Source organism: Medicago truncatula, chromosome 1, assembly GCF_003473485.1.
Source record: "Medicago truncatula cultivar Jemalong A17 chromosome 1, MtrunA17r5.0-ANR, whole genome shotgun sequence".
Classification (NCBI taxonomy): Eukaryota; Viridiplantae; Streptophyta; class Magnoliopsida; order Fabales; family Fabaceae; genus Medicago; species Medicago truncatula.
The window spans coordinates 21,294,651-21,319,466 of record NC_053042.1 but is presented as its reverse complement, the minus strand read 5'-3'; the positions used below and the strand labels follow the sequence as shown (position 1 = coordinate 21,319,466).

The 24,816-nt window shown below is 33.3% G+C and overlaps 1 protein-coding gene and 1 long non-coding RNA gene across 2 annotated transcripts; both read right to left on the bottom strand.

The window, feature by feature from the left end:
- Nucleotides 1-13,342: 13,342 nt before the first annotated feature.
- On the bottom strand, nucleotides 13,343-19,762 carry LOC11430784 (peptide chain release factor PrfB3, chloroplastic). Its single transcript, XM_024778302.2, has 6 exons — nucleotides 19,423-19,762; nucleotides 17,313-17,530; nucleotides 16,700-16,897; nucleotides 16,371-16,583; nucleotides 14,950-15,127; nucleotides 13,343-13,842 (listed from the first exon to the last, which is right to left on the bottom strand). Exons 1-6 carry the CDS (start codon nucleotides 19,601-19,603, stop codon nucleotides 13,568-13,570), a joined length of 1,263 nt encoding a protein of 420 aa, XP_024634070.1. The 5' UTR covers nucleotides 19,604-19,762; the 3' UTR covers nucleotides 13,343-13,567.
- Nucleotides 19,763-23,208: 3,446 nt separating this feature from the next.
- On the bottom strand, nucleotides 23,209-24,136 carry LOC11428562 (uncharacterized). The gene is made up of 2 exons (XR_003008739.2): nucleotides 23,971-24,136; nucleotides 23,209-23,865 (listed from the first exon to the last, which is right to left on the bottom strand). It is a non-coding gene; the product is annotated as an uncharacterized lncRNA (long non-coding RNA).
- Between the last annotated feature and the right edge of the window lie 680 nt (nucleotides 24,137-24,816).

The following is a 24,816-nucleotide window of genomic DNA, read 5'->3' as shown; positions in this document are numbered from 1 at the left end:
AATGTTAGGCAATTGAATAATATTAGAAGAACAATCCCAACATTTGAAAACACAAACCAACTTAGAAGAATGTACTAATGTAATAGTAGGGAAAAACTTCCCAACATTTTTCTCTTCCTTTTCCTTCTCATTCTCCTTTTTCCTCTACTTCGTTTTCATCACTTTCTTTTGTCTCTTCTCTTTCCTTTTCACATTCCTCTTCGTGAGTTTCCGTTACAATGAGATCTCTTTTTTTTTCAACATTTATTTTAGGCTCTATATAATGATTTTGGATTTGAAGGAGACTTTCCTATAGTATTTTAGAGATATCAGTCATTCCTCTATCAACTATTGCCATCATTTCCTCTCTCCTTTTTCTTTGTAACTCTTTAAGAGCAGAAGAAGGACTTGATCTTCTCTTGATATCCTCAAGCATTTTCTCTCTCTCTATACTTTATCAAAATATTGAATTGAAGCTTGGATTTCTTGAGTTATTTTTTTTTTCAAACTTTGATGTAGAACAACAAAAATAAAATAAATTAAAAGGATAGAAAACACCTAATTTGAACCTAAGCTCTGATTACCAAATGATGAGTGTCACGGAGCCGTCGGAAGCAACTTATGAATAATGTTGGTGGAAATGGTGAAAAGACTAAAAATTAAAATGAAGAAATGGAATGGATAGACAAGGACGCCACACTTTCTAATCCAAGAAACTGATAAGTCTATGGAAGCGAGGATTGCCACAAGAACATAATGTCTTGATAAGATCAAGGATGGTTCAATCCAGAACCACAAGAGACAAAGCTCTCAATACACATAAGTGTAAAATTCTACAAAGTTCAACTTGTTTACATATCATTTTCGTGATCTATTTATATGAGGTTATTACATGATGATTTTGACTCTAAAACTCTTAGAAAATGAAAGGAAATGCAGCCACTAATTACAATAATGATTTGGTGGCTGATTAATGCAAATAAAAGATTACAAAATGACTCTCTAAGTTGGTGGCTAATCAATGCATGAGGAGGTTACATATTCATTTGCACATTGATTTGTGAAGGCTTATTATTTCAAGACGTTACAATTCCACAAACACCACCTTTAATTCTTCAGCTTACACACTTTCATCACGTTTTCAACTTACAACTCATTTTAAAACATTAAATATTCCGAATTTGCTCTTGAGTCAAACAGATGAAATGTAGATAATTTAGTAAGCTTTCCAAAGAGTTAAAGATCACCTCAAACGGACATCCAAAGCTCCAGATATAGTCAAAACAAGACAGACATATCATGACATACGAAAATAAAACTTTGAACCCAAAATTAATTAGGTTCTTTTATTCTATAATGACTTTATTATTCTTTTCAAGAGAGATAATTTTAGGTTCACATCACTGATCTAAATATTATTGAAGGCATCATATGTGGTGCATGTCAGATTGGCAAACAGACAAGGATGTCCCATTCAAGGTTGGAACATCAAGCTACCTCTAAAGTCCTTGAACTTCTGCACATGGATCTGATGGGGCCTATGCAGGTTGAGAGCATTGGTGAAAAAAGGTATGTTCTTGTTGTTGATGATGACTTCTCAAGATTTATTTGGGTGAACTTTATTAGATAAAAATCAGATACTTTTGATGTGTTTAAAGATCTGTGCACACAACTGCAAAGAGAAAAGGACCGTGGCATTGTGAGAATTAGGAGTGATCATGGAATTGAATTTGAGAATGTTAGATTTGATGAATATTGCACAGATGAAGGAATCAAACATGAATTTTATTCTCCTATAACACCTCGGCAAAATGATGTTGTGGAAGGAAAGAACAGAACTCTTCAAGAATCTGTCAGGGTCATGCTTCATGCTAAATACCTTCCTTATAGCTTTTGGGCTAAAGCTATAAATGTAACGCCTTATTTCTATTAAAGCGATAAAACACACGAATAAAACATTTATTCAAGAAATAGACGCTACGTCTACAATAAAAACCAAATCAACATGCATATATAAAAATTCTCAACAGTCGCAGCGAATATAAATCATACATCTCCATGAGATCAAAATACATCATCATATAAGTTCTCCAAGTCCCGACAATATGGGTAAAATCTCAATAATAAATAAATTCAACAAAGACATAAAGACCAACGTCCTAATCAGAGCCTAATCTAAGACTCCAATAAACGATAATGGAGATTAGCTCCCGCTATCCAAGCACTCACAAAAAGCAAACTACTCCTACACTCCGTCTACCCATTCATACAAACAGGTAGGCGGTCGAAACCACTGGGGGTAAGCTTCACATCAATCATGATCAACATAAACAAATATAAGCATTCAAAGATTCATGCATAACACATATACATAACCATTCCTCCTAGAATACTAACATCACATGATTATTATCCCCAATCACATACATTTCAAGCTATCAAATTACTAACATAGCATATCAACATATTCAATCTCTAATCAAGTCATCGACATAAGCTTATAATTTATCAACATCAATCGATGAAAAGATTACTCACCTTATTCCTAATTTAGCATACTTAACTCAACAAGTACGATTCATCATTTCAAAATTATAAGCAAGCAATCATCATTATCAAAGAAATCACCACATCATATATATACATATACATATACAATTCTCACCTCATTACTATTTATCAAAATAATTATCATCAAATTGTTTCACCAAGTGTATAAGCACAAACAAGTAAGACATGCAATTAGAGCATAGCTCAATTATTTACAACCATCAACAAAGTCCACCAATGTATGTATACACCATTCCACATAGATCACAACATTCAACAAATTTCACCAATGCACAAATTCATCAAGTCACAATCACATAGGCCATCTATCGCACCAAACACCAAGCATAAACACAACTAGGACTAATGCCAAGATATGTTATGCACCTAAATGCGACTTCTATATGTACACGGTACCATCAACTACGACAAAGTCGTCAACTCATGATGCAACAAAAACATCATTAACACGGATGTAAAATCCATCAACTACGACAAAGTCGTCAACTCATGATGAAACAAAAACAACATTAACCATGTATGCATGAACATATGACTCGACAATAATGCATATGTTCACCCAACAATTACAATGCATCATCACCACTCATTTAGTTTGTATGTAATTATCAACAAATTGCCATTACTTAGCATATATGCATTCACCAACAACATTCACAATTCAATCGACATATATGTATTCCCCACAACATCAACTTTTCACGTAGTCCAATATCAACATACGATTCCCCACATTCCAAGTAAAGGAGAAAATGCAACACCTTATGATAAACATCATATTCAACGCTTAACAATCATCTAAATATCTTCATTTAATCATATAAAGCTAATCATAAAAGATTTATAAGGTAATCGACTTTAAAGAACCAATTTCGACAAAGTCCGTATCAAGTGGCAAAAGCGGCCAACATAGATATTTTTCAAAGCAAAGTAACTTATTCAAGTTTGAAAACTCACAAATCAATCTTAATCAATCATGTAGTCTTGAGATTAAGCCACTTAAGAACTATCAAACATTAGTTCACAGATTAGCCTAAGTTTGTATGAGAAAACCCCAAGTTCACACATTCCGTAATCCCACCCGAAAATCAAGTTGAACATGATTAAGACCTTGTACCAACTTTACAAGCCTTGCCTAAGTCCACATGGACTGTAGACCAAGCTTGTAATCATTTTAGTGTACAAAAATTGATTTTCCGACAAAAACCGAAATTATAAAAAATTCAAGTTTCAATCCAATTAGAAAATCCCAAGTTTGAATAAGTAAATCATGTTTCAGTAGGTTTAGGAGTACAAACAAAGATTAAACAAGTTGAAATAAGTGTTTTACAAAGCTCGGATTGGCCCCCTAAAGCCCAGAACGAAAATCAAAAGTTGCTGAAATTGGGCTCGTTCGCTTAAGCCACCAAGCTTCAGAAGCTTACTGTAGTTGTTAGCTTACCGTTCGCTTAAGCGACCAAGTTCCAGAACTTTTTGTGGCTGTTCGCTTACCGTTCGCTTAAGCGAACATTGATCAGTTCTGCAGAAAAAGTTTTGGGTTCCAACCCTTTTTCATCCAAAATTCCCAATTTTGATCTCCTAACCCCCAAATATGTTTCCAAAGATTGTTTACAGGTTCAAGAACTTAAAAGGGCTTTCAAAAACACATTAAACAAGTAAACAAATTCCATTCTAACATGATTCACCAAATCAACCCATTTTCACAAAACCAACAACAACAACTTAATTCACATCACTAACCCATGATTATGAACACTCAAGCTATGAATCATCAACAACAATATCTCATGACAACAACAACATCAATTAAACATGACAACGTAACACAATTCAACAATTAGAGCACAATTCACAATATACCCATTATCACATATTATGAACATGCAATTTCATCAACAACAATTCAATTATCACCAAATTCATATACTCAAAACATATCATCATAACAAGAGCACGAATTTCAACAACTAAGTGCAAAATAATCATTTATTCAAATAAGCACTTATGCATAGAATTAGGGAAAAGATTACAACTAAGTGATTATGATTGAAGTCTAACTTCCTTACCTCAATAAGCAATAATCCTAGCAAAAGCTTCAATTTAGCTCCTAGAATCTCTATCACCTCATGGTTCTTCAAGCTTTCTCCCTTCTGACTCTTTTGCTCCTTCTCTTGAACTTTCTCTCTCTACCTCTCAAATTTTTATGAAATGAAATGAAAAGCTATTTTTCTCTAAAGTCTAGAACTTATATAGGCTCCTCTCAAATAGGCTTAACCCTTAATGCCTTAATGGGTGAACCGACAATACTTTCTTAAAGACTTGGCGCCCTTCAGAAGGGTTAATCCCATAATTTCATCACTTCGCCTTGTCCCAAGACTCGTGCTTGGGGGGCTGTGAAAAGTCATAATATTCCTAAAGGCTTAAAAGCTCTCTAGAAAGACTCTAAGCCCTCTAAAATGGCTTAGGCGCCCTCCGGAAGGACTCCTGAGGCCTAGGCGCGCCCTCCTTAGGGCGCCGTCTTTCTTAACTTCTAGAAACCTCTGGAAACCGCCTAAAATATACAAATACCCCTGCTGCTTGGGGAACAAGCAACCGAAACTCAAGCCCATAGCAGGCTATAAATACCAGCCTTGAGAACATTCTCAAGGCATCCAATATTCAGTCTAAAAACCCTAGTACACGATTCTTAACCATAGAATCCTTATTGTGTTTTTTTCAAGTATAGTTGGCGCCGTCTATGGAAAAAGTTAAAACTAACCTAGACCACACTCATAAACCTAAAAACCTACCGGCGATCTCGAAGGGACGATGGCCGGCGGATACCAAACCAGCCTCAGCTTCAATGTTTTCAACAAAGCGATCACACAATCAACAGCACGCTGCCTCGGCGCTATCAATTTTCCCAATCACCCAGGTGCTATCGATTTCAATGGCCTAAATACTCTAGACTACTGTAACATTGAAAACCAAGTCTTTTCATAAATTTGCTTCGATTTTGATCTTTCAAAATAAAATAAAAAACGGTGGTTGTTTTTATAATAGTTGCTTATGTTGTTTGATTTTAATGGACTTATCATAAACTATAATTGAAGGTTTAGTGATGTCATCAGATTGAATCACCATCACCGATTTAGTTTTGCTGCATTTTAATTCATAGCTTTTATGATGGCTATAAATTGCAAGTGACACCATCATAAGTTGTGGAAGGCTATGAATGTGATTTATATTTTCATAGTTTAAATTGTAAATAGAGTACGTAATATCAATTTTTATGCCAATATGAAATTTCAATTTGTGTAGTGTACTCACCTAACCAGAATCTAGAAAATTGCTTCACATTATCCCTTTATTTGCAAGGGAGGTATCAACGGTCATTTGAAGAGCACTAGGTACTTGTCCTTCGTTATCAGAGTTGACAAAGTACAAGTGTACAACCACTACCTCCACTACTCTGTTCTTGTCCACGCTACAAGACAAGACAACAGCTCTGCCTGCAGAATTGTTCCATCAAGATGGGAATGAATTTGAAGTTGATCCTTCAAAGGACTTCACCCAAATCAGGCAAAAGATTACTGGTGGATGATCAAAGGAACTCAACGACTCTTTAGACGTGCTAAAATCTCAACGTCTCTTTCACACCACTATATAAAGGAGTGAAGACTTGAAGATTGGCAAGAGACATCAACACAAGTTAAAAGCGCCAAAACTCTGCCAAATTTGATTCTAAAAAGCACATTGAATTTCTGCACTGATTTGATACATCTTAGAAATTCATAAGTCTAGAGTCTTTATTGCATTGTATTGTGAACACCACTGATTGTATATCAAGTGTTCAATTCAAACATTTTCTCTGTATTTTTTGTTTGAATAGAAGCCTCTCGCCTGCGTGCTTGAGCATTAGAAGACTCTTGCTTTAGTGCTTGAGCATTGGAAGACTCTCGCCTGCGTGCTTGAGCATTTTGAGAAGTCTCATACTTAGAGAGTATTGAGCATTTGTAATCTTTGTGATTATTAGTGAAATCTCCTTGGAAGTGCAAGGGGGACTGGACTACTTCCGATTTGTGGAAGGAACCAGGATAATTGCTTGTGTCTCACTTTTCTTTTCTCTGCTCTATTTTATTCCGCTGCATATCTGATTCTGAACATCACATCAGAAGCATTCCTAATCAGCTTCTGAAGTGTTATCAGAAGAAGAATTTTTAGAGAAAAAGAAAACACAATTCAACCCCCCCCCCCCCCCCTCTCGTGTTTTTCTCACCTTCAGAATGAACACGGATAAATGCTCAAAGCAGCGAGGACCGAAGCGGCATCATTCAAAAGAAAATTAATGACAAGGTTCTATATTCTTGATCTTTAACGTATAGGGCTTAAATATGTCTTCAAACATTTCAAATGTAATTAGTGACAACTCAGCATGTCATATTCACAACATGATAACCTTAAGATCAGGAACAACGACAACTCTCTATGAGTTATGGAAGGGAAGAAAACCTACGGTCAAATATTTTCATGTGTTTGGTAGCAGGTGCTACATTTTATCTGATAGAGATTACAGAAGAAAAATAGATCCTAGGAATGATGAAGGAATTTTTCTTGGTTACTCCAAAAACAGCAAAGCTTATAGAGTCTATAATTCTAAAACTGAAACTGTGATGGAATGTATTAATGTTGCGATTGATGATGTGCCCAAAGAAAAGGTTCTTGATGCTGAAGCTGATGTTGGAACATCTGTTCAGGAAACAAATGCACCTGTTCAGGCAAATGAATTTGAACCTGACAAGGAAGAAACTGAAGAAAATGAGCAAGATCAGATGTCCACTACTAAAGGTCCTTCCATAAGAGTTCAGAAGAATCATCCTCAAGACCTAATTATTGGGAATCCTGATCAAGGAATCACAACCAGAAGATCTGTTGGAGTCATTACAAACTCCTGTTTTTTGTCCAAGATAGAACCAAATAATGTCAAAGAAGCCCTAACTGATGAGTTTTGGATTGAAGCAATGCAATAAGAACTGAATCAATTCAAAAGAAGTGAAGTGTGAGATTTAGTTCCAAGACCCGAGGGTATAAATGTGATAGGTACCAAGTGGATCTATAAGAAAAAATCTGATGAAAATGGTACTGTAACCAGAAACAAGGCAAGATTAATAGCTTAAAGCTACACACATATAGAAGGTCTGGACTTTGATCAGACTTTTGCTCCTGTTGCTAGATTGGAATATATAAGACTATTGCTAGGTGTATCATGTATACTCAAGTTTAAGTTGTTTCAAATAGATGTAAAGAGTGCCTTTTTGAATGGGTACTTGAAAGAAGAAGTCTATGTTGAGCAACCTAAAGGGTTTATTGATCCTAGCTTTCCCAATCATGTGTATAGATTGAAGAAAGCTTTGTATGGCTTAAAGCAGGCACCTAGGGCTTGGTATGATAGACTCACTCAGTTTATTGTTGGTCAAGGGTACATGAAAGGAGGTACATACAAGACCTTGTTTGTAAAAGATGACAATGGAAGACTGATGATTGCTCATATATATGTTGATGACATTGTTTTTTGTGGAATGTCAAACAAGATGGTCCAACATTTCATTCAGCAAATGCAATCTGAGTTTGTGATGATCTTAGTCGGTGAGTTGACCTATTTTCTTGGGCTTCATGTTAAACAAATGGAGGATACTATCTTCATTTCTCAAAGTAAATATGCCAAGAACATAGTGAAGAAATTTGGCTTGAATAATGGTGGTCATAAGAAAACTCCAACTGCCACTCATTTGAAGCTGAAAAAGGATGAAAGTGGTATATCTGTTGATCAAAGCATGTACAGAAGCATGATTGGGAGTTTACTGTATCTTACTGCAAGCAGACCAGATATTACATTTGTTGTAGGTGTGTGTGCAAGGTATCAAGCTGAACCAAAAATGAGTCATCTTACTCAAGTGAAGAGGATACTGAAATACATAAATAGCACAAGTGATTATGGGATTTTATACTCATACAGTGAAGACTCTAAGTTAATAGGTTACTGTGATGCTAACTGGGCAGGAAGTGCTGATGACATAAAAAGTACCTCTGGAGGATGTTTCTTTCTAGTAAATAATCTGATTTCCTGGTTTAGTAAGAAACAGAATTGTGTGTCTTTATCTACTACTGAAGCTGAATACATAGCAACTAGGAGTAGTTGTTCTCAACTTGTTTGGATGAAGCATATGTTGAAGGAGTATAATGTTGAACAAAATGTTCTAACTTTATACTGTGCCAACCTAAGTGCTATCGACATTTCCAAAAATCCTATTCAACATAGCAAAACAAAGCACATTGACATTCGACATCATTTCATCAGAGATCTTGTTGAAGAAAAGGTTGTGACACTTGAGCATGTTGACACAGAAGAGCAACTGGCAGACATTTTCACCAAGGCCTTAGATGCTAAACAATTTGAAAAACTAAGGGGCAAGTTGGGAATTTTCTTGCATGAGGAGGCTTGATTATCTATGTTGTCAGACGCGCTATCAAATCGCTTTTTGCACATATTAGATTTGTGGGGTATTCTGCTATGAAATACTCATGTTGTTTGGTTGGCATATTTTGTGGCTAAAAAGGGGAAGAAAATGATATATCTACTCTCTATATGCCTGTATATGTGCCTCTGCATGTTTCTATGTGTCTGCATTTATTTTGCAGCTTTATGTATGCCTGTATTCATGTGTTGTTGCATTTATTTTGCAACTATTTTCAGGTTGTGTGTAGATGTTGTTACTGATGTTGCAACATCTCTATATTGTCTGAGAATTTATTTTTCTCAGCTTTTATTATGTACATGTTCCTTGTTGATGTTCTCTGGAATGTTGGAACATGTCTGTGAAGGCTAGCGTAGATGTTAGCATTGGGGCTACAACATCTCCGTGTTGTTTAGAGAATTTATTTTTCTCATAATTTCAAGTGTACATGTTCCTTGTTGTTGCTTTATATTATGGAACATGTCTATGAGTATGACTTTTAAAAGTCTAGGTGTTTTTGTGTGACCATTGAAAGGTCTGCTAGTTAGTGAATATTCCTTGAAAGATTTTATGCCCAGATTATGAATTTATTATTTCTATGCATTAGGAGTTTTTGAGTGTTCAGAATATCTATATGGATATATTCAGGGGGAGTAATGGAATAGTCATGTAAGTAGTCACTCATAGGTCTCTATATTCAGGGGGGTGATACTTCTATGTGTACTTATGCTAGTCCAAGCCGGTTGACAGGATGTTAAGTCAGATGTTTAAACATCCATGTCTATCACTTGTAAGTATGGGAATTTACTTTACCATTTGTGGCTAGTGACAGTACTCTGAAGACATCCATGCATGTCACTAGTAAGTGTGGGAATATATTTTACCTCACTTCTATTTGTGGTTAGTGACAGTGCTATGTAGGTATGAGAAATTTATTTCTTTTACTTGCCTCTATGTGTGACAGGTACTCATGTCTGAGGGAAGTTATCTTCCGTAGTGTAGCATAGGATTCTTCCTCTGCTCTATGTGGTGAAGGATGTTGGAAAATCCATTATGTGGGAATTCATTTTCCCTAATTGTAGCAAAGGAATTTATTTTTCCTCTGCTCTAATGTTGTGAAGGATGCTGAAACATCCACTGTTTGTGGGAACTTATGTTTCCTCTCTATAGCATAGGAATTTAATTTCCCTCTGCACTTGTGAGACTATGCATATATCTTATTCGTTGTTGCATGTTTCTGATAAGTGCAATACCCTTACAGCTGAAGCTGTGATTGAAGATTCTTGAGGTATTCTATGTATGCACACTTCTGCTATATCTTGAGTGGTATTGCCTGCTACTTCTTCTTCTTGAATATGTGTTCATGATAACTTGAGGAAGTGTATCTGAGGTATCCTTTTAGATTATATGTGCTAGTTGCTTCTTCATAGGTATGTGTTCATGCCCCTAAAGAAATGGTTTTTTGTATCCCTCTTTATTCTTTGGATTTGGCCTAAATTGTTTTAGCCAAAAAAATTCCAAAGGGGGAGATTGTTGGGTATTTGTATTGGCTGCATTGTTGCTAAAACAAATATCCTTGTTGTATAAGTTGGAACCAATGTTCCAACATGTGTTTAGGCATCTCTGTAAGATGTTGGATACGATGTTCCAACATCCTGGCACGGTTCAGTATGCCTGAGTACTTTCCTACTTGTACGCGCGCCCTTTATTGTTTAAGGAAACAATATTTCCTATCTTATTGATCAAGCAACGCGCATATCTCTAAGGAATCAGTTGTGGAATATTTCTAAAGTAGATTTATATTTTAGGAAATATTTGTTATTGGTTGGAACGATCCTATAAATGTTCCAATATTTTAGGACTTTCTAAATTTGTATATGATTCTTGTTTTGCAGATTAGCTGAACCGATCTGCTTTGTGCTGAAGCCTAACTAAGTATTTAGCCTAAGCTGCTTCAGTATATAACGAAGACTTCAAGACATAATTGATCATTCAAGCCGTCATACTAAAAAGATCCTGCTAAAATTTTTCTACTGTTTAGAATATCACCTCACTTTAATTCTACAATTATATTGAATTATCATTGACTAAAATACATGCGATAAGTGTCCATGGACTAAAATTTTAGAAATAACCAAAATACATAGGAGAGGTTGACATTGATTAAATAGTACAATCATACACGATATAAGTTGTCATTAATAAAATAAACGAGAGAAGTTGACATTGATTAAATTAAACTATCATGCTTTGACAATTTTTCATTAATAAATTTTCAAAATTAACTCAAATAAATGAAATAAGTTGTTATTGACTAAACTAACTTTGATACACGGGACAGATTGTCATGTATAAAAAAAAAATAAAAAATTGGTCTTGATAAAACTTTTATATTATTTAGAATATCACCTCGCTTCAATTCGACAATGACATTGAACTCTCATCAACTAAAATGCACGGAATAAATGGACATTGTCTAAAATTTTGTAAATAACTAAAATGCATGGGAGAAATGGACATTGAGAAAAATTCAAAAGTAACTCAAATGCATGGGATAAGTTGTCATTGACTGGACTAAGTTTGATACACGAGACAAGTTGTCATTTATAAAAAAAATGTTCTTGCAAAACCGTTTATACTATTAGAATATGACATCACAATAACTCTATAATTATATTAATTTTTTTTAACTAAAATGCACATGATAAATGGACATTAAATAAAATGCATGAGAAGCGGGCGTTTACTAAAATTTCAAAATTAACTCAAACTAATGGGATAAGTTGTCACTAACTAAACTAGGTTTTATATACGAGACAAACTGTAATTTATATATATGGGGTTTGCTAGGACACACCCATTAGTTTTTATTAAGGTGTCTTTTAGCAAAGATATAACTAAAAAGTTGTTAAATACACCTTAAGGTGAATGTTGCTAAAACACACATTATAAAAAATAAGTGGGTGTATGTTAGCAACTCCTATAAACATTTGCTAGGATACACCCACTTATTTTTTAGAATGTGTGTTTTAGCAAGTTATAACTAAAAAGTGGTTAAATACACCTTAAGGTGTAGCTTTGCTAAAACACTCCCACATAAAAACTAGTGGGTGTGTTCTAGCAAATCCTTATATATATGGATTTGCTAGAACACACCCACTAGTTTTTATGTGGGAGTGTTTTAGCAAAGCTACATCTTAAGGTGTATTTAACCACTTTTTAGTTATTTACTTGCTAAAATACTCCTTCTAAAAAATAAGTGGGTGTATTATAGCAAATGTCTATAGGATTTGCTAGAACACACCCACTTGCTTTTTCTAGAAGGTGTGTTATAGCAACATACATCTTAAGGTCTATTTATTAACTTTTTAGTTATAACTTGCTAAAACACTCCCACATAAAAATTAGTGGGTGTGTTCTAACAAATCCCATATATATATATATATATATAAAACAAACAAACAAACTGCTAAAACGTTTATGCTATTTAGAATATCACCTCACTTCAATTCTACAATGATAATGAACCATCATCGACTAAAATTCATGGAATAAGTGAACATGGACTAAAATTTCATAAATAACCAAAATACATAGGAGATTGACATTGATTAAACAGTATAATAATCATACATAATACAAAGTTTCATTAATAAAATGCATGAGAGAAGTTGTCATTGATTAAATTAAACTACCTTGCACTTGACAATTTTTCATTAATAAATTTTCAGAATTAACTCAAATAAATGGGAGAAGTTATCATTGGCTCAACTAACTTTGATACACGGAACAAGTTGTCATTAATAAAAATTGTTCTTGATAAAACGTTTACACTATCTAGAATATCACATTGATTCAATTCTAGAATGATATTGAACCCTCATAAACTAAAATACACGAAATAAGTGAGTATTGATTAAAATCTCATAAATAGATCAAACTATATAGCGTAAACCGCTCAAAATTATCCCAAACTACTCTACATTTTTTAAAATTTTGTTTTTTAAACTAAAATACACAAGATAAGTGAGCATTGATTAAAATCTCAGAAATAGATCAAACTATATGTAAACCGCTCAAAATTATCCCAAACTACTCTATACATTTTTTAAATTTTTTTTTTTTAATAAACACTTTTTTTATATAGATTTTCTATAAATTAATAATAATTAACTTTTAAATGGTCTAAATTTATAATGCTCACAAATACATAATGTTGAGTTTAAACTACACAAAATCATCCACGACCAATCAGTACACGGGTATTTTTTGCAATAAAAACAAAAAAAACAACCAAATTAAGAATACAGTAATGTTCACATTCAACTCATTAACAAAAATATGTCAGTACAGGCAAAATTGGACGATTTGATACCCTTTTTTGGTCAGACACCAAAGAATTGAAGTAAATCCTAAAAATTTGCTGGACCAAAAAAGTAAAAATACTAAGTATATCATCCTAAATAATTTATGGATAAGAACAAGGTGTGGAAATGAACATCAACTTGGAAATGATGACATTATTACTCTCTAGTATTAATATGAGCTGCAATAAGAGGTCCAATATTCCCATCTAAAACACTATTTAGATCTGACATCTCAATGTCAGTCTTTACATCATGTACTAACTTGTATGGATGAGATACATACCTCCTAGTTTTTTCTTCCCACAGATTCACAATTTTATCCTTCACTATACCATTTATACTACCAACACCTTGCTCAATTGCTATCACTTGAAGTTTAGCTTTCAATCTGTTTAGTGCTTTCATCTTATTTGCAAACTGGCTTCTCTCACCTTCACAAAGAAAAACAAAGTATTGATATTTAGTTAAATTCCTCATTTTTATGCTTTACTTTTTTCCAAAAAGAAAATTGGACTGGTAATTATTTAGTCCTATGATCCTATCAATGGATTTGCAGGGAATGTAGCTAAGAAGGAAATCATGAGAACAAAAATTAGTTTATTTTGTTAGAATAATTAATCAAGTACTTAGTGGAGATATTGAAAAGTTGTGACTATTTAGTTTTAACTCCACTAGTCATTGTATTGATTGTATTGATTAATCTTCCTTATTAATTAGGGGTTAACTAGGAGACTCCTACCTATATAAATATACACTCTCACCACATAATATGATATAATAAACATATTTTCAGTTCTAATATATTTCACCTATGAGTGAAATTAATACAAGGCTAAATTATACTTTTGGTCTTTAAGTTAATTTTAGGTTTCTCTTTATTCCCTTAAGTTTTTTTCATTTTATTTTGGTCCCTTAAATTACAAATTTTATTGGTCCTTCAAGTTTTCTTTTGTTTCATTTTGGTCATTTACTAAAATTTGATACTTTGATACTTTAAGTAACAAATTTTGTGGTGTTAGCTTGGGACCTTGGAGTATGCTCCTTCTCAAAGTCTCAGGTTTGATTATCTCTAGTGTTAATTTGGTGGGCTAGCTTGGCTTCTTAAAAAAAAATAACAAACTTTAAACACATCAGTCCTTCCTTTGGACCAAATTTTCTTAATATTTATTTATAACTTAAGATGCCAAAGTGTCCAACACTCAAATCTTAAGAGATCAAAATGAAACGAAAACAACTTAAGGGACCAATTTGTATAACGTTTGTTACTTGGGCGACCAATGTGAAACAAGACAGACTCAAGGGACCAAACGAAACCTAAAAATAAGCCAACGGAACAAAAGTGTAATTTAATCTTAATACAAATAAAAACTCAATTACATCATGGCCAAAAAAGGAAATAGTAGCAGTCATATAAGGCATAGCAATTTCATTTGCAAATTCTGGCAAATGGACTTGAATATAGAATGAAAGGAATAAGAAATTAGATTTAAAAAAAATAAAAATGAAAAACTGACATTTTAACACTAATATATGCATACCAGAAGATTGGACAGTTATCCCAGTAGGTATATGATGAATGCAAACTATACGCTGAGTTTGTCTTTTCTGCTCTCCATGAATCAAGGGAGACGAGATAATCAAATCCTCGGAATCAATCTCAAGATCAAGAGCTTTCTCTAGGAACAATGGAATAACATCAACAGTTGCAGTGCTAGTCTGCAAATTTTGAAATTAGCAGTTATTTCACCAAACATCTATACCATACTATAATTCATTAGCCTACAAACACTTAAAAAACTTATAACAGTGTTGTTGATCGCAGAATATGGAAGAAGGCCAAAAACCCTCCATATGAATGAACATCCAGCCGCCTATGGCACCACCATGGCAGGCATCTTCACAAATTGTTTATGGAATCTCTAAAAAAAAACGCCGCACCATTCCTCCATAGTGGCCATTTAACAAAACTAAACTGCCTCTTAAAGATAGAAAAGTTCGGCCAAACATTAGTCTGGGAAATCATGCTCTTAACATGGACATCTAGTTATAGAATTCAACAAGCCATTTTATACATTACATGCAGGTTAGGTCTACAATGTGTATAGTGATAGGGTATGAAATGTGGCCTTTCTCTTCACCATGGGTTTCTGCCAACGATTGTAAAGAAATGTTCATTTCCTATGTTTTGAACTGTATCTGATACTTACTTTCTATAGCTAAACGAAATTGAATTTACTCAAAAAGGTGGTTAGTTTGTAAAGGCAATTCAGAAAACTTGCTCCACGTTATCGGATTATGAAAAATTCAAACTAATGCTGGGCTGTGGCCTAAGGATTCAATTCTAGACTAGTCAGAAGCTTGTGCAATTTCATGCTAAAAGGATCAAAAGAAAATTTGAACAGCCTGAAAACTTTCCAATGATAACCTATTAAAATCTGTTATTTTTGTTGAACTTATGGAACTTTCTACAGAAAGACAATATTATCAGCACAAAGCAGCTAAAGCACTTATATCTCAACAAATGCGATGTATTGAAATCGGAATTAAACACTCAAGAAAAGAAATTAGAATATCTTTCTACACAAGAGTAGGGTCTGTTTGCTTTCTAAAATCAGTTTCAATTATCATTTTCAATTTTAATTTGTATTTTTCATTTTAGTTATGATAGAGAGAAGATGGAAGATAATTAGAGACAATGTATTTCCGGAAAAACTGAAAATAATATTGACATTTTTTGGATTTTTCAGATATATTGGATCTATCATGTAAAATACATTTTCAAAAACTTCCGTAATACATTCTCTATTGCTTATCTTACCATTGGAAACGGAAAAGGAAACACATGAAGTAAACAGGTCTAGTTTTCCAAGGATAAAATTCAATGTGAAAATAACACACAATTGAACAAGAACGGAAAATCAGTTTTACAATTAGGTGGTAAGAAAGGAACTGTTTGCACCTCAAGCTGAGAAGATTCATTCGGAGAACCCCTTATGAGGTGGTGAACTCCTTTTTCCCCCAAAAGATAGCCATAAGCACATTCAAATTCAAACTCTATAGTTGCTGAATTGATTCCTCCATTCTCGGTCAAACACCTGTCAACAATCCTTCCTTCATAACCTTGTCTTTTGGCCCATCCAAGATACATTTGTAGGAGCTGTTCTGCCCAGAGCTTGATTCAAGCAAAAGCAGGTCAGCAACTCAGTTTTGCAAAGACTAATATGAAATATAGGTTTATTGTATGTATAAAAAAACAGCGGCAACAACAAAATCCTTTATATATGAAACCTTTGAAAAGATGCCAGTAGCGGCTTTTATAACCAAACATGCTCCTGCCATATCAAACGGCCCTTTAAGAAGCTTGGATATCTCATACTGATCCAGTATGTTGCTCACGTCTACTGATGCATCATATGCTTGTTTATAGAGCCCATAATCAATAGCATTCATCTCAGCTAACTGCTTGATCAGCTTTGCTTCCTCTACCTGCTTGACATACAACAAGGGATTACATTTTTTTCATATAAAATGAAAAAGGGAAAAAAATAATTAAAAAATAATAATAATTTGGCATGACATGCATTACATGCATGTAAATAAGCTAATTCAAATATGTCAATCCAAACAGACCCGTAATATAATGTAATTCTTATTGAACAAAAAAAAGCCTTTCACAAATCTAGGAATTTTTCTGAGCTTTAAAGTACATCTATCTAGTCTAACTAAATATCATAACCATAATTATCTTATACAGGGAACTATCATTTGTACTCTTCTTTCTCTGATGTAATTGCTGCATTTCGTTTTGTTTATCATCAAACAGATCAATTTTACATAGAAGTGAAAATAAATAATAGGCATTGTGAAAGATTAGTTGAAAGCGATGGGAACAGAATATAACCTTGTATCTCAAGTCCTTTAAAGAATCAACTACTTTGGCACTGTTAGCCAACTTGACAAGAATGTCGTTGGACTTAGTTGGGTCATCCCACAGATCTGAATCACGTACCATTTCTTCCTGCTTAATCCAACTTGCTTCTTCCATTTCCAAAGCTGATGATGCATACAGCTCAGCACGAATAACCGTGTCTTCAATTTTCCTTCTTAGAGAAAATAAACCTGAGCATATTTCAATGTTGGTCATGATTTAAGGAATTATTAGGTGAGAAAAGAAGTAGGTGTCTACAGCTCATAATTTACAAAACTCATTATACTATAAAGAGTCGTTATTACACATTGACTTTAATGTGGCTCATTAGTTAACACAAGCCCATGAGCTTATCTCAGTTGGTATGTACATTGCATAATATATCCCACTTTATCACCTTAAGAGGTGCATTTCTAACCACTAGTCTACTTTACCAAAAAAAAAGATTAGCACAAGCATCACCAAACAATCACGAGTATTCAGCCAACTAATATTTTACTTTGAGCATTCGCTCAGGCCATTGTGCATGACAAAAGCCACCACCAGGGCATCAAATCCAGAAAGGGGAAAACTAAATCATGATTCTAATGATCATTGATGAAACATGCACGAAATATATATGTTAACTATAACTAGCCAACTACAAGGAGCAAAACTCTCCAACAAAGTTCAAACTAACAAGTAGTACTAATCATAGATGACATAATATAACATGGTTTCTCCTTACTTTAAGCTTAAACCAAGTTTAACATTCCCTTATTTATACCAGATCTGCATATTATATATCATAACTACCAAGGTTATCTGAAAAGAGCACATGGTAAGAGGACGACTAATATCATACATTCTTCATAATCATATGAGCAGATCATTTATCCCTTAGGCATACAGAGAATTAATGAACCTTAGAAACATGAAGCTCCCACTATTTGTGACACTGATAGATCTTAGAAACATAAAGTTCCCACTACTTGTGACACGGATGGAATATCTATATGGAGCAAAAATACCAATTTTTTTAAACCAAGGTATCCCTGCCCGCAAGTATCAGATACTAATCCCTTTAGGTCAGTGAGATCTACTTAGGAGGTTAACCTCCACTAACATATGTTTTTTCAAATCAGAGATCAGACTCTTCACCAAATTATTAAAAGACCCGAGTATATACCACTAGTGCCAAGCATACTCGTAAAGGCAGTAGCAAGTAGCAACTTGACCCTATAAGGAGGACTGGAGGAGGACATGGGAAACCTGGGTTCGAATCCTAGCAGAGTCACCCACATAGATGTGTCACGAAAATCAGGACCTAATTCATCCTTACAAAACCGGCTTGTATAAACTCTTTTCAAGAATCATATCTATCCGATGTGGGACTAAATCCACCGAGTGTTGGAATAAGACTAAGTACTTATAAGTAAGGCAGTTCTTAGAAATCGTGGTTGGGCCTAACACAACCCCAGTATATACCACTGGTGCCAAGCATACTCGTAAAGGCAGTAGCAAGTAGCAACTTGACCCTATAAGGAGGACTGGAGGAGGACATGGGAAACCTGGGTTCGAATCCTAGCAGAGTCACCCACATAGGTGTGTCACGAAAATCAGGACCTAATTCATCCTTACAAAACCGGCTTGTATAAACTCTTTTCAAGAATCATATCTATCCGATGTGGGACTAAATCCACCGAGTGTTGGAATAAGACTAAGTACTTATAAGTAAGGCAGTTCTTAGAAATCGTGGTTGGGCCTAACACAACCCCACAAACCGGCTATGAGGTGAGGATTGCCCCCACTTATAAACACATTGTCAGACCATGTCCTATCCGATGTGGGACTCTTAACAGCAGTCCTCACCTAACAAACCGGTTCTATGAAGTATTGTTAGGCTCAGTCAAGGCTGTGGCATATCCTGGTGAACCTATTAGGATGTAAAAGGGCGTTATAATTTTTCTACATTAATTTTCCTCCACTACTCTTTTTCACTCCTATGAAACACAATCGAACACCATACTGAACAACAGAAAACAATAAGCAAAACCAAAAGTACATGCTCTTACACAAAAAAAGACAGCAGTTTGGAACAGACCCACTTGTTTGTAGATATCCTTATTGTTGTTGTTAGCAGTGGATTGACAAGCTCTAACTCTGAAAGAACACAAGAACAGTCCAACACGTGGATTTTTCTTCCTCAACCATTTGGAGCTAACCGAAGGAACAATATCATGAGCAGTTCTTGCACAACAACTTTTAGACCCCATAGTTTTCATATTCACAAGGTTTTGGTCTCTCTTTGTAGTGTTTTAAGAACGAAATTTCGCTCCACTTTTTTGGTTACCTTATCTTCAAAGGGAAAATGTGTTCAATAATTCCTTCTTCTGCAAAGAGATAAGTAGACTACCCTTCAGCCACGACCGTTTGTATTTCCAAGATATTTTTTTACTTTAGTTTCAAACCTCTAACAAAATTAACAAAAAGAAAAAAATTTGCGGCAATAATATTTTGTTTTTAATTTTAGATAATATTTTTGTGTTTTATCTTCTTCTTTTGGCTTATTTAAATGTTCAGTCCCCGCAAATATAGGTAAATTGAGTTTGACCTCTGAATTTGATAATCCTTCTGATTTCATCTTGGGTTAATTAAGTTTTTAATCCCAATAAATATTCATAATTTTATTTTTAGTCTTTACAAAATAAACTATAAAAAATTTAATCAATATTTTTAGTCCTTATAAAATGTTTCCATCAGTATTTTTAGTCTCTGTCAAAAATTTCCATCAACATTTTTTGTTCCTAAAATGCTTAAGAAAAATGTCGCAGGGATTAAAAAATGTGATTTTATTTTGTAGGGACTAAAAACAATACAGTGAATATTTATAAGGACTAAAAACTTAATTAACTCTTTTACCTTTAAATATTAATCACTTTAATTTTAGTCTTTGAGCTCATATTCTCGTTGATGTGGTTGTGTTTTGCTGATGTGTCGACCGTAGAGTGTGTAATCCCTCCGTCTCTAAATAATAGTCGTTTAAAGGTGATGCACCGTTATTAAGAAAATGATTAATTATGTTGATTTTGATAGTAAAATTAGTATCATTTACTAAAACATCCTTATTAATTGTAGTTAGTGGAGTAGTTAAGTTGGATGAAGTTCAATAAATAAGGGTATTATAATGGGAAAAAATAATAAATGCTGCATTGGTATTCTAAAGTGACAATTATTTTGAGAAAAATAAAAATGAATAAAAAAACACTTGGGAAATGACTGTACTGCCCTTCTTTTATTCCCTCTCCTTACCCGAAAATAAATGTTAACTCAACAGTTGAATCAACACACCAGAAACATCAACACCTTAACCTGAAAAGACAATGGTTCTTCCAGTTTTCGATTTCAAAGAAGGAACAAAATCTCCATGGAAATCCACCAAAGAAGCTCCAAGACTATCGTTAGATAGAAAAGCCGTTGTAGATGCAAAAGGAACAATGAAAATTCATCTAAAAGAGGAAGAAAAACGACGATGTTCCACTTCCACAAGCCATAAAGCTTCTAAGATTTGCTTCTGAATCAACGGTTCAAAGAGATCTAACATCTCAACAATATCATTTCTTTGACACTACAAATTTCCAATTTAAGCAATTCAATAAAAACAAAAGAAATGTTTCTATAATTCTGTTGATTCTTTCCCTTGTCTGGTCCATGGGTTTTTTTTATAAGAGAATAAGGTAACGAAGTATGTAGTGGTTGAACGATGAAATAAGGTCGGTGTTTCTTGAAAATTCAATAAAAAAGGGATGATCCATTTATTCAATCTAATTCTTTCTTGATTCTTTTCGGATAGAAAGATAACGGTGGTGGAGGAGATGGAAAAACGGTGTTATTTTGGCCAAACGAGGCCGAAAGTGACGGTGGAGATGGGAGGAAAGGGTGGCGGTGGATTAGTTTCCACGAGGGAAGAAGAAGAGGACTGATTTCTATGAGGAAGAATAAGTAGGGAAAAGGAGAGCATTTTAGTCATTTCTGCGAGACTAGTTTCATATTAGAAAAATTTATCCATTTGTGTCATCAAATCTAAGTCAACATCCACTTTTCCCAATCAACACTAGCCACGTCAGAAAATTACAACCACGTCAACGAGATTATAGATTCACAGACCAAAACTTAGGGACCAAAACTCAATGAAATATGGATTTTTAGATTTGTATGATTAACATTTGGGTTTCCTTAACAATTTTGATGATTTTTTTTTTATTTTTTATAGAAAAAGATAACTATGTTTAGATTTTATAAAATAAAAATTTAAAATAGAAAAAAAAAAAATGTCAAATGTGTTTTGAAATTGGGGTTAATGGACGAATATGTAATTTTACCTAAATTTATATATGTATAATTATTACCATTAAATAACTTTTGGTTTAAATATTTTAGGTTAATTAAGTTTTTTATCCCGATAAATATCTCCAATTTTATTTTTAGCCCTTATAAAAAGAAATCATATATTTTAGTTCCTCTAAAATTTTATGTCAAGTTTTTAGTCCATGTTGTTAAGTGACTTTAATGGACATTGGCGTGGCAATGCCACATCAGTTTTTTGATGACATGACTTTTTTGAGGTTGACATGTGGAATGCTCACTTGTATAATGTATTTGGAATAAAAAAATAAATAATTTAAACTAAAAGAAATAATATATAAAAAAAGGTAAAATAAATAGTTTTAAATAAAAACCTAAATCCCCAGAATTGGTATTTTCATCGAACAACGACTTCAAACCAAAAATCCATCGAACATTGAAAGTACACCATCAAATGACAACAACTAGAAATCGAACATTGAAATCGAACACGAATTTGATGACGAAGTCGATGACGAAGATGAAACCGAACAAAATGGAAAAAAGTTGAAACCAAATTGAAACTGCAGAACGAAAAATTGAACTTCCTTCCTGAAATTGAACGAACTAAAATTGAAATCCACCAAAATGCCAGAAATCGAGTTGGTCATGAGTGGTTGAGTTTCATACGTGTAGAAGTGGTCATGTTCACCTTTCTTTATTGGATCACACCATCTATTGTCTAATGTCAACAAAATTAATAATAATAATATACACTTTTCTTTGCAACCCACCATTCAGGATATAATAATATACTTACAAGAGATGTAATTAGAGTTATTTATTCATATATTTAAACAAAATTACAACTCAGAGATATTACAAGATTAAAGATTTACATCAACAAAGACTATTTTATCTAAGGATAAAGATAAATTTAGTACAAACATTCTAGAAAACGATGTTTTTTTACAAGCCTAATGCAATCATGTTTGGATGCAACTAACGAGGATAAAGATAAATGTATTATAAATTTTGTTTATCTATTCTATTCATACTAGTAACAAACCCGTGCATCCGCACAGGTGATTGTTAGTTTTGGATGATTTATGTAGTTGGAAATTGTTGTATGTAGTTATAATATGTAGTAATTTTATAGTTTACAATATGTTAAATGATATATTGATAGGAAAACAGGAATGTTGTATTTAAGAAGTAAAGTTGGTTTGAATCATATTAAAATGCAACAGTTAACGTCATAAATGATTTAAAGATACCTACTATGAATACTAAATAAATAATAGTTCAAACAGAATTGAAATTAAATAGTACTAATGATACATATACCGCATTAAAGAAAAGGACCATAGTACTTGATGAGAAATAGAAATTACAAAAACAAAAAAAAGGCAGCAGATGGTAAAGTGAATTGAGTACTGTGATGGTAGATGAAGTAGATATCGTTACTTGGTAGTACACGAACTAACTAAGCAGAAGCAATAGAAGATGTAGCTGGAGGATTGACCTTATACACATGACATTTTTCTTTGTCTGAAATCATCAACTTGAAGCATATTGTTTGGTCAATTCTGAAGTTGCTGTTTTTGCAGAACTGATCCCACATGATTCCAAACTGTGTTGTCAATTTTGCATCATTCAGGAAATACACCTTAAATTTCTCTTCATTGCCATTATCAACACAAAGTTTTACATCTACGAAATCATATTGCTTGAGGTACATTCCAAAGTCTTCATCAACTTGTTGTATAAAACATATAAATCGGATATATGAAAAATAACAAAGGAATGGTAACATTATAAAGAAGTGAAAATAGTAAAGAAGAAGAAAAACCTTCATTGGGCTGAGAAAGTCATCTTCAGTAAGTAGAGAATCGAAATATGCAGTTCGATTGATGATTGTGCAGCGACTATGCCATGTTGGTAAGTCATCATGTGTATATATTGTTTTGAACATATATACCGAGAACATATTATTCTCGTAGTAACCAAAAACAATTTCAACATTTTCAGGAAGATCATTAAAATCCTTAAACTCAGTCCAACCATGAGTTAACAGTGGGTTAACCAAGCTTTTGTTAAAAGTTAAAATGTGACCTGTGTTTTCTTTATTGAGAAGCTACCATAAAGCTGATAGATTAGCTAAATTTCCCTTCACAAAACCTGGTTCGATCTCATGATTCATCTAAATAAATAAGATAATATTGAAATAAACAAAATTAATTAAAACTTAATTAAGAAGTATGCATAAATAAAAACGGAAAGAACGAAAAAACTATAGTGTATAAACCTGCTCTGCAACCTTCACAACGAGAAATATTCAAGTGGCTCTCTTTGGAGCATAGATCTTACTTGTTCCATTGTTATGTTTGTTGGTGGAAATGGAAAAAAATGAAGTAAAAGTTTGATGTAGTTGAAGGTTGTGTATTGTATAGCACAAAAGATGTCAGTGTAATAAAATAAGTTATAAAATATGTCTTATAGAATCCTATTCGAATGAAGGATTTAATTATTAAAATGCAGTACATTTGATAGGTAGTATTAAAGCATATAATAGCATTATTAATGAACATCAAAGTAAAAAAAAAAAATGAATGATTGTTATAGCGAAATATGGCGTAAGGGGTCTGTGACCTTATGGTAAATAATAATAAAGATGATAGGGAAAAATTTGGTTGAAGTGACAAAATAAAAATAATGGGTCTATGTTAAGATTTGTTAATATATATTGATTTTGTACTATTTTAGTGTATTTAGAATTTATATGAGGATGTCTAAATGTGTTGATTTGGAATAAAATTTAAAGATATTATTTGGATCATAAATTCTTTGGTTAAATATGTTTTAATTAAAAAAATCAGATTTTTAAAATTTTGAAGAAAAAAAAAAAGTCGCAGATATTTAAAAGTAGAGAAAAAATTGAAATTGAAATTGAAATTTTTTTTCAAAATAAAAAGAATTTATTCTTTAAATTTTTTTTAAATTATGCCACGTCATCAAATTTATCAAGTCAGATTCTGACTATTGACTATGGGGGTGGGGGGTAAACCAATGAATCTTTATTTTACAGGGGAGAATCTCCAAATTTTTTTTCATAGTGGGGTATACTAAAAATCCCTCAAATGTCAGGGAGGTA